The sequence below is a fragment of the Boleophthalmus pectinirostris genome, unplaced genomic scaffold, assembly GCF_026225935.1.
Source record: "Boleophthalmus pectinirostris isolate CB_2022bp ecotype Guang Dong unplaced genomic scaffold, ASM2622593v1 HiC_scaffold_5, whole genome shotgun sequence".
Classification (NCBI taxonomy): Eukaryota; Metazoa; Chordata; class Actinopteri; order Gobiiformes; family Gobiidae; genus Boleophthalmus; species Boleophthalmus pectinirostris.
In genome coordinates, this window is record NW_026571404.1 from 18,293,595 (window position 1) to 18,304,283 (window position 10,689).

General features: G+C 37.4%; 4 protein-coding genes across 5 annotated transcripts; 3 read left to right on the forward strand and 1 right to left on the reverse strand.

The window, feature by feature from the left end:
- Nucleotides 1–69: 69 nt before the first annotated feature.
- On the forward strand, nt 70–3,042 carry mad2l1bp (MAD2L1 binding protein). The gene is made up of 3 exons (XM_020921070.2): nt 70–505; nt 1,086–1,354; nt 2,266–3,042. The coding sequence occupies exons 1-3, from the start codon at nt 70–72 to the stop codon at nt 2,800–2,802; spliced, it is 1,242 nt and encodes a 413-aa protein (XP_020776729.2). The 3' UTR covers nt 2,803–3,042.
- ephx5 (epoxide hydrolase 5) lies at nt 2,868–9,476 on the reverse strand. Of its 2 annotated transcripts, XM_055162426.1 has the most exons (10): nt 9,352–9,476; nt 5,716–5,815; nt 5,386–5,605; nt 5,131–5,311; nt 4,633–4,842; nt 4,277–4,406; nt 3,835–4,052; nt 3,638–3,746; nt 3,403–3,528; nt 2,868–3,321 (listed from the first exon to the last, which is right to left on the reverse strand). In XM_055162426.1, the coding sequence occupies exons 2-10, from the start codon at nt 5,736–5,738 to the stop codon at nt 3,123–3,125; spliced, it is 1,416 nt and encodes a 471-aa protein (XP_055018401.1). In that variant the 5' UTR covers nt 5,739–5,815; nt 9,352–9,476; the 3' UTR covers nt 2,868–3,122. The 2 variants fall into 2 exon arrangements, with proteins under 2 accessions (XP_055018401.1, XP_020776658.1); XM_020920999.2 differs by lacking the exon at nt 9,352–9,476 and having other exon boundaries at nt 5,716–5,951.
- LOC110156780 (cystatin-like) lies at nt 6,022–7,161 on the forward strand. Its single transcript, XM_020921001.2, has 3 exons — nt 6,022–6,282; nt 6,648–6,752; nt 6,938–7,161. The coding sequence occupies exons 1-3, from the start codon at nt 6,073–6,075 to the stop codon at nt 7,013–7,015; spliced, it is 393 nt and encodes a 130-aa protein (XP_020776660.1). The 5' UTR covers nt 6,022–6,072; the 3' UTR covers nt 7,016–7,161.
- Nucleotides 9,470–10,621, forward strand: cst3 (cystatin C (amyloid angiopathy and cerebral hemorrhage)). Its single transcript, XM_020921002.2, has 3 exons — nt 9,470–9,667; nt 10,158–10,253; nt 10,346–10,621. Exons 1-3 carry the CDS (start codon nt 9,470–9,472, stop codon nt 10,421–10,423), a joined length of 372 nt encoding a protein of 123 aa, XP_020776661.1. The 3' UTR covers nt 10,424–10,621.
- Nucleotides 10,622–10,689: the final 68 nt, after the last annotated feature.

Sequence of the window (10,689 nt, forward strand, 5' to 3'; positions counted from 1 at the left end):
CAAAATATTTCTCAATGTCGACTTTTATTTTTGGCCCATGAACGCATCGTGTCGTCATTGCTGCTTCCCATGATGCAGCGCGAGAAACTTCCGGCGCCGACATTCAAAACTATGGAAGAAAATACGAGTATTTTAAAACTACAAATAAAACATGGAAATAAAGACGTTTCACCCGACGATGATAACGAAGGTAAAGGGACACAAAAGCGACAATCCTTTATGTCCGAAAGCGACACCAATAAAAGTCCGTCTTTATCTCTAAAAGTCACCGATGTACAAACTGTTTCCAATGATGAGACGGGCTCAGACAAACTCTCCGCGGAAATCAACGGGGAGATATCGGAAAAGTCCACGAAATCTTGTACTAAACTTAAAAACGATAATGAATCTACAGAGGAATTGTCTGAAACACGCCCCAGTTGTCCTGCTAACGCTACAGAACTGGACGTTCATTGCGCAGAAAACAAAGAAAACTACTCCCAGCCACAAGAAAGCATCTTTATGGGTGAGTAACCAACTCTTCATAAATATAGGGTGACCAATTGTCCCTGTTTCCCCGGGACAGTCCTAGTTTTGAGCCCTGTGTCCTCCTATCCCAACAGATTTATTCAAAACCATTGATTTGTCCCAGTTTTATTTAAGAAATGTCCCTGGTGTTCCTATTTTGATACCTGCCAACAGTAAAGAGAGGCATACATTGTCATTTGTTTAGAAAAAATATAGAAAAGATACTTAAAAATGACCAAAACATAAAGAAAATGAGACTATACTGACACATCTTAGTCGTGAATAGGTTGAGTGCATAACAATTTTCCTTAATTACACACTCGATTCACAATTTTATTATTACCAACCACCACAAATCAGGCTTGTCTCAGTTTTTGTTTCTATTTTGAAAATCTGGTCATCCTACAATAATATAATAAAACCAAAGCCATTTGTTCTCTTAACTTGTTATTTTAGTATCATGCCATATTTTTTCTAAATCCCTAGCTCCAAACTGAACAATTTTGAGTTTTTACACTTGACTCTTGATCAGTAGCACTTTTTAACTATAAAAACTACTGTGTTCTTTATTATTACAGATAACAACAAGGACAAACAGCACAAACTGGATCAGAATAATGAAGACTCCAGCTTAGGCTCTACAGAACAGGAGAGCAGTGCAGAGATCCTAAAGAGAGCACAGGAGGAGGGTCGGGTCAGTGTGGTATTTCCTGGAACAGTCACTCAGGACGGGTGCTGCCGATTTGTTAGTGAGATACTCAAGTGTGTGCTCTACCAAAGGCAGCAGCTTCCAATGACCTATGACCAACTCGTATACTCACAAAAGAAACAGCAGGCGACAATGCAGGTAAACTCTCAAATAAGGACAACAGACATTTAACAGGTCACACATAGGGGTGGGTGACAGAAATTAATGGCATATATATATATATAGAGAGAGAGAGAGAGAGATTTTTGCTCAATAACAATTATATTCAGTCAATATTTTCACAATTCACTATGAATGTGATAAAATGTGCCTGTAAATATTTTTGTTGAGGTTCTAGAACAGGGGTGTCAAACTCATTTTGATCCGGGGGCCGTATCCAACCGACTTTGATCCCAAAGGGGCCGGATCAGAAAACTCATGTCATATAAACCCCAAAAATAACAATAAATTCAAATATTTGTGCAGAGAAACACAAATCTATGACAGAAATCTTTTTTAATTGATGAACTCTTTCTTTTACAAAATATTATAATATTATGAACAACCTGAAACTTTAAGAAAAATACAATTTCAACACAATGTTTTAACATTAACTTGTTTAACATTAACTTGTAGAAATAGGAATAAGTAATTTTTTCTTGGAAAATCCTGCACTCGGCTCCACTTTTCTCATTTTGGACATTTTTCTGATGAGGGTGTCATGGTCAACAGTCAAAACTATCGTCCTTTAAGAGCGTTTGGTAAGAGATAAGTCTTCATTTGTGCTGCTCTGGTGGGAGGGGCCACGTACAGAGACACTGGAGATGCTGCTGTGATAAACACCACAGAAAATGAACAAGATTTTAATAAAAAATAGAATTAAAATATTTTAGTAGAAAATCGGCTGAGGGACAGATTAAAGGTCTTGGAGGGCCGGATCTGGCCCCCGGGCCGTATGTTTGACACCTGTGTTCTAGGATATAGGACCATAAAACCAACCACAAGGCTGCAGAATAGCAATATATCTTGTTTTCTCAGTTTTATATTTTTATTGTATTATATTTCTCCAGGACAAAGACACAGTGAGGAAGAGACCAGTACAGGGGGCAGACATAGACTGGAGGAAATGCCAGCAGACCCTGCAGGAGCTGGAGGAGGTGCTGCAGCAGTTGGAGGTGCTGTTTTCTCTGAGCAGAGTCCCTCGGGTGCTGCTGCTGATGGGTGGCACCTTAGTCCTTCCAAAAGAGATGTACGAGATCAACATGGAGGGTTTGATCCTGGCATCTGGAGACAAAAGCTTGCGTGTTTCGTCTTGTTTAAGGCAGCTCTTCCGTAACCTCTTTGTGGCTGATCTTTTGTCTGACACCAAGCCGGTTCGTTTAATGCCCACCACTGTGTTTGTGCTAGCTCACAGAGACTGTGGGGTGGGCTGGTTTCGCCCCAAACTACAGTTTAAAGTCCCAACTCGGGTCAAGAGCAAAGTCATGGCTCTGGCCACTGACCTGTGCTCCTCCAAGGATCTACAAAGGGATGAATTGGACTGGGATGATTATATCTGGTTTCAGGCACCAATGACTATCAAGGGCTTCAGTAATGGCAAGGCTTAAGAAATTGTACCTTAATTTTTTTGTGGTTGAAAATGTAACACAAAACAACAAACCTCAAGTACAGATTGTAATTCAAAGGAGTTTTTATTTAAACAAAATAACACAATATAGAACCTGTATGAAATGCTGTCAAATAAGGAAGCTTGTGCTGGTGAGTGCTAATTGTTATATAAATATTTAACTGAAATAATGCATTAACAAATTCATATTTTGTGAGCAATAAAGTGGTGATTTCTTCTATGAATGTCTATCTGAAACTCTAAAAATAATATGAAGTTGAATAATCATTACAAATCCCATCAGTCATGTTAGCATGCTTACTACTGCTCCACTTTTTTGATAAAACTGAAAATGTCATCAGCCAATAGTTGGGGCTCTTCAAAAGCAGCAAAGTGACCACCTCGAGGCATAAATGTGTAGGAATAAATCTTTTTGTACTTGGTTTTTGCCCATGACTCGGGGCAGTGCATCAGCTCTTTGGGGAATGCTGCCAGTCCAGCTGGGACAAATACATTTGTTCTAAAACAAAAAACACAAAAAAGAATTTTCACACACATTTCATATTGTAAAAAAATAGGACAATTATTGACTAAAACTCACAAGCCGTCAATTCTCTCATCAGGGTTCATGGTCAAATTCTCTTTGTAGAAACGCATAGAGGAGACTATGGAGCTAGTAGTCCAGTAGATCATGATCACTGTCAATAGTTCATCCAGGGTGTATTTCCTGTAAGACCAAAAAATGTCCTTCCTCTTCCATATGCCTGTATTTCTGAACCTCTGGGAGTGTTTCTAATCTAATATATGTTATTAGATTTTACTTCTTAGATTAGTACCTCTCTAAACCACCGTCCTCATGGTCTCTGTAGCTGTCGTCAGTCCAAGTAGAGAACTTTTCCAGTATATACGCAGCCAAGCCGACAGGGGAGTTGTTCACTCCACAGCCTGGGTGTCAGTATAAGAATAAACATTACACAAAATTGAACAGGTATCAAAGATTAGTGTAGTAGTGTAGTGTAGTACATTCTCCCACCTGCAGTGTCTGGTTTGGTTCCTTGGATGTGCATGTAGCCTGTTTCTCTCAAAATCGTCCACACATTTTTCTCAAAGAATGGGAACAGCCGTTTGACATCTTCTTTGGTGAGTCCGACCAGGAAGGGCAGATATGGGCCAATGACCAGGGTAAGGAGCCCCTTGAAACCTTTTTGTAACCGTGTTATAAACATGTTCAAATGGAGTCCTTTTACACACCTAAAAACAAAAATAAGATATTACACATAGGACACAGAACATGTGTATAACCTGTGTAACCTAGTTGCACATTCCAGAAACTTCAAGTGTCAGCTTTTTAGATAAATGGTGCACAATGACGTTATTGTTTCACTCTTTAGCTAAAAATGCAACAGTAATCAGTTTTGCAAACTCCAACAGAAAGTAAGACTACTTGTAACTTTGTGCTTCTTCTCTTGACTTACTCGGGCTTCATCTGTGCCATGTTGGTGGTGATAAGGGAGCCCCAGTCTCCTCCCTGCAGATAGAACTGGGAAAAGCCAAGGCGCTCCATCAAGGTCAGGAAAATACGGGCAGCTGCAAGACTGTTAAACCCTGTGTAGAAACTAGCTGTGTTAGTTCCAAGTCTCATACACACAATTGGGACTAAAGTCACAAGATTGTTTTAACTGTTCATATTTTCTGGTGAACCATAGTTTTTTGTCATCCTAATTTACACTTGCATTTCTTTTTTTTTTTTAGCAAAATAAACCAGTGATTGTATTTTTTTTTGCAGGAAGGACAAAACGTTAAAATGAAACAAATATTTCTAAGCACAAACCTTTTTTGTGTGGTGCTTCAGAGTAACCATATCCGGGAATAGACGGGATTATCAACTCAAATACAACATCTCCCTGGTCTTCCGTGAGAAGTGGAATAATTTTGTAGAACTCGTAGAAGCATCCTGGCCACCCATGAACAAGCATCAGGGGCAAAACTTTCTGATGAGCCTTGTTCTTTGGCTGCACATGGATAAAGTGCACATCCAGACCTACAAACAAAGACTTGGATTAGAGTTGTGTCCAGTTTCTGTGAGGAAAAAAAAACAATTCCACTAGTGGGGGTGTGGGAAAAGTAGTTTCAAGTGAAAGTAGATAAATGACACTGTGTAACTGTCTTTTCTCTCACTTTTCACCATAAATCTCTACATTGGTCTTAACTGAGCCTCTCAGTCACTGGCTACTCTGGATTCCTCAAAAATTGGTATCAGCATGCCTAAACCTATTTTAGTCTTATTGCGAAAGAAAGTGTTATAAACCTATAGTTGTTTAAATACTACCTTCAATTTTGGTTTTGTAGTGTGGATACTTGTTGAGCATATCCACTTGTTTCTTCCAGTCAAACTGATGTCTCCAATAGGAAACTACTTTCTTCAGATAGTTTGTGTTGAAGCCATAGTGGAAGGCGCTGTCCTCCAATGGATCTGAGAATCGTGTCCTATCAATACGCTCGTACAAATCCTATAATAAACAAGTGGCACAATTAGTTGTCTTTGTGCACCATTAACTTTGGCATACATTGGTTGATCATTTACCTGGATTTCTTGATCTGACGTCTCCACTTTGAAGCTATGGACTTTTGTATCTTCTGAAAGTCGTTTCACCCCTTCTCCCCACCATCCTTCACCAAGAGGAATAGTTTTTCTCTCTTTTTTCTTAAACACAAAATAGTAAGCAAGAAGGCTTATCCCTCCTGCCGCCAGTGCTGAGCCGATTAGTCTCTGTTGGTTCACATCCAAATCGAAGAAAGTGTTCCTGAAGAGTTTGGGTTGGGTCAAGGTAAGGTAATGGTACATGCACCGTAAGCAATAGATTAAACTTTATTTTACAGTTTTTAGCTTCAATACAGTGAATGCAGCACTTACTTCAAATCGAGTAGTCGCTGCATCGTGTTGTTGCTTCAGTGGCGTACAAATTAATTATTAATAAAGATCCAAACGCAGGGACAAACGCCGTCTTCTTACACTAGCATGGCAGAAAGACGTATATGAAATGACTAATAACAGGTTTTACCTATTTTCCTTGTATGAGGAAGTTATTACAGTGGTGTGGACTCGCCCCTTGGACTGGAACGAGTGGCCGAGGAGGAGGAGAGCGCCACGGGAAGAAACAACCAACAAAGAGCGTGGATTGGTTGTAAGGTACGCAACTCCCACTATAAAAACTGACGTCGCGAGCAGTCATGATCAAACAAGCTAAAAGGTAGACGACAGGAGTTCAACATGGAGAAAACTTTCGTGGCTATTTGTTGCAGTGTGCTTTTTATAGCATGTGCAAGTGCGGTTATGCCTGGAGGAATATCTGATATCGAGAATCTGAATGAAAATGAAGGCGCTTTAAATGCTTTGGCTCACGCTGTTCGTCATCACAACTCCAACAACAACCACACACATTTGGAGGTGGTGTCAGAGGTGTTAAACGCCCGGAGTCAGGTCGTATCTACTTAATTTAAAACATTCACCATTATGGATCTATAGTCAATCATTTTTCAAGTATAAACTTAATTTAGACATAACAGGCGATTCTTAGAGCTGGTTGATGCAGGAAAAAGTCTAAATAAATATTGGCTTTATTTCACAATGATCCAATATTGATACATACATTGGTACATAGCCTTTCCCAATTTGACCTCAAACTGGCTGAAATGTTGTATTTAATTATTAGCCTATTAGGCCTTTGGAGATCTGCATGACAGGCGGGTCTATATTTCTCAATTGTAGCCCACAATTCTATACATACATTTCATATGATAAAATTACATGGGTTTTATGGTTTCATGTATTTTTTTCCCCAACAGGTGGTTTCTGGATCATTATATTATTTCACTGTACTCATGGCAACAACAAACTGCACAACAGATTCTGTGAATGAGCCGTGCACCATCCCTCCTGAAAATGCCAAGGTATTTGTGGAAATTGCAGCAGTGATAGAAAAAGAGCCAACTCATATTACTAAGTAAATTGTGAAATAACCACACTTCCTATTTTTACAAATACACAACAATACACTGAAACAATGAACTGCCTTTTAGTGTATCCATAACTTTGTATATTTTTGTTGTATTAATTGTGCTTGTTACTTTTGCAGATCTGCAAGTGCGAATTTCAGGTGTGGAGCCAACCATGGTTGAATTCTAATATTGTAACTGAAAAGTGCGAGAATTAAACTCCTTTTGTTAGTTTTGAAAGTTTTTACTTGTGCAGGAAATGGCAAAAGTGTTTAATGCAGTAACACAATTATTTGCATTAAGACCGACATGTGGATAAAAGTATTATTCTACAGCAAAGCCACAATAAATGTATTTGAAGTCCGGTGTCTGTGCTTAAATTATCTTAGACCAAGCCTATTATTATCTCTTATCACATTTTACTGACATTACTAATAATTCCTGCTATTGCCCTGAATCAGATATTACAATACAGATGATTCAAAGCTGTGTAAGTGTTAATGCATCAATGTTGCAGCACAACTTTCCTCCTTGTGACAAGAGTTTATGTGCAAAAAATGTTTTAAGAATTACAGAAATGTATTATTGAACATGGATTACACATTTTCAGGCCTTTTCATAATTTCAGTATGTTGGATATGAGATAAATATGTTCAAACAAGAAATGTATCACATTAAAACGTAAAACTTACTTAAGCACATTAAGACTGATATTGTTAAAATGTGAAAATGAAGACATTATAGCCTGTAATTATTACATTTTAACAAGTAATTTTCTTGTTTTAACTTAAAGGCAAACTGTAACTTCCCTGGTGGAGGGTCTGCCACCTGCTTTTCTCCATAATATTAAATATATCAATCCAGCATTTATTCATGACAGGTGTTTCTGCTCAAAGATACATGCATTTCTTCAATCAATAGGGATGACTCTCCACAGATCTGAACTGTAATGTAGCATGTTTTTGCTTCATTTTCAATATATCTTATTATTTCAAGTAGCCTAATTTGAATGGGCTCATACCTTGCTGTCAATAAGATGTAGAGGCTAACAATGTATTCTATTTTATTTTTGCTCATGGCTAAGATGGGTTATTATCTTGGCTTTGCAGATAGATTTTATTTATTTATTTATTTTTTATAAAACTTTTACAGCTGACAGTAGTACAAAACCATAGTGCAACCTAGGTGTACAGAGTGAGTACATGTCAATCATACAGTTATTGTTATATAAGAAATAGAAGAAAGTGGGGAAAAAAGAAGAGGACAGGACAGATGGGAAAGGTTTGAATTTTGTTTTTTTTTTGTTTTGTTTTTTTAAAGCTTCAAGGATTAATTGTCACTGTCACAAGTACTAATGAAAGTACTTTTAGAACATTCCAACACTAGCGTGGTAGAAGTGCAATACTGGACTGTATACACACACACTATTGAGGTATCAATACAAGAAACTGAGGAAGTGGTTAAAAATAAAATCCTAATTCTTCTATAATATTGAGTGTTTCAGTAGATGTATTGTGAGAGACTGTAACAGACAATATTCCCAACAACTGTACAAAAACTCACCCTTATTTAATGGATAACCCTATGTCCTTAATCACATCATTGCTGCACTGTCTTCCTGTGACTTTTTGTATAATGCTGTGATTTTCTTTTATTACTTATATTTTTATTTTTGACTTGTACATATACATTTATATAATTATGCCTTATTTGGCACCTGTCTCTTGCTATCTTTTTGCAACTTATTCAGAATTTATTATTACTATTTATATTTTTTATTCTTTGTTATTATTATATTGTGATGTGAGAGGTACTGTGTCCAAATAATTTCCCTTGTGGATCAATAAAGTTTGTCTATGTCCAAGTCTAATGAATACTGTTTAGTGTTTGAAGAACAAATAGGGGTATGGATTGGAGAATTTGGATTTCTGGATATAAAAATTTCCCAACACAATGCACAGGTTTACTAAATATAAAATTTTATATTGTTTATGGTGGAAGTGGTTTATGCTCAAGCTGTCTAAATGAATTCTGATGGATGTTTTTTTTTTTTTTTTTTTTTTTTTTTTTGCAGAATAAGTGTTTCTAGATTAGTCCAGAGTTCCTCTGAGTATTTACAATAATAAAAGAGAGGGGGAGGGATTTCTACTTCACTATGGCAAAGGGTGCAATATGTTTGAGTTTCCTTGAAGGATCGAATTCGCGTCTCTCAGTTGCGCTCTTGTTAATTGTTACTGTACTTTTTTTTTTTTTTTTAATGATACATATATGCAATATAAACAAATAAAGCAGACATTCTCGATCATTCATAACATAGTGGGGAAAAACAGAACGGAAACACAAAATAAAATAAATGACCGTAATCTAAACCTAATAAAGGAAACTAAAAGAAAGAGGAATCAGCGACTGATTTGGGGGAGGACATCTACCTATGTATTATGTCTTTGTATAGGTTATTGAAATGTCTTTTTTACAGGATAAGTGGTGAATGGACTGAAAAAAAAAGAGATTTATTTCGATTGGAAGAAACGGAAATTAAAGTTACGTAACTTACGTCTGTGCGCGCTGTGACGTCACCCCGCACAGATTGTTTTTGTAGCACATCTAGGTCCGCTTCGTTTTGTGTCTGTTCAGGTCTGTGGTTTGAGGACAGCAGCTGCAGAAAAGACACAATGAAGTCAGTATTGGTCGTGTTTTTTGCCCTGCTTATAGCCGGTGCGTGGTCTGTTATGACCGGAGGATTTAGAGATGTGGATTTTGAAGACGCTGGAATGAGAAATGCCCTGGAGGTGGCAGTGAACAAGCACAACATCGCCAAAAACGACGTGTTCAGAAACGATGTGGTCGAAGTGGTCAAGGCTCAGTCTCAGGTCAGCAGCTTTCACGTGTGCTATGATGTTCTTAATTCCTATTCAGTGACCTTCTGAGATTTAATGCTGTTTTAACCCTTTCAGAAGAGTAGTATTTTTCAAAACCGTACTCCTTGATTGAATTGAAAGAGGAAATGGAACAAGTCCCTGTAAAAATACGCCCAGAAATTAGCATTAATAATTAAAACGGAACCAGTAGACTAGTTTTACTAACTGCGTAGCTATGAGGCAGGCTTAATCTGGGACGCCATTGTTAAATCCTACAAATGCGCCTCGAACACAGTTTACTTGTTCAGTCCTCTCAGCTGATTCATTTGGGAGAAGTTGGTTAGTCAGGCCAACAGACTAATGACACCAATGATACAATAGCACATGATTATTACAAGGGAAACTAAACAAGATTCAAATACCATTAAAAAGTATTTTCAGAAAAACAAAGTACTATATACTACTATTACTTCTTAACATTTACTTTGCTCTTTTGTTAAAGCTGGTGTCTGGTTTGAAGTATGTTATTACTGTCAAACTGGCCAGGACCAACTGCAGGAAGAACAGAGCCAATGAAGTGTGTGCCACCACAGGAGAGGTATTTATATTAATGATAAATGCTCACTAATACATTATTCTATGTGTTGGTTGTATGTTTTTTTTTTATTCTCATCTTCTTTTCTCTTGTAGCCCTACCTCTGCACTTTCACAGTCTGGAGCCGGCCCTGGCTGAGGGACATTCGGGTGCTTGATGAAACCTGCCCTTAGAAATACAGCATTACCTGCCAGTAAAATTGCTAAATCATGGTAGAGCAAATTAACAATGAGCAATAATATACATTTTTTTATGTAACAACCCAGTCTCAAATCTGTATTGTATTACATGATTATACAGGCAAAATTTTTATTAACCGGAAAGCATAATGTTTTTATTAATTAAAATCACTTAATTTTTAATAAGGAGAATTGTGTCTGCTTGCTGGTATTGAAATAAAGTCTGATTTAAAAAAAAAGCACACACACACAAATTTGTC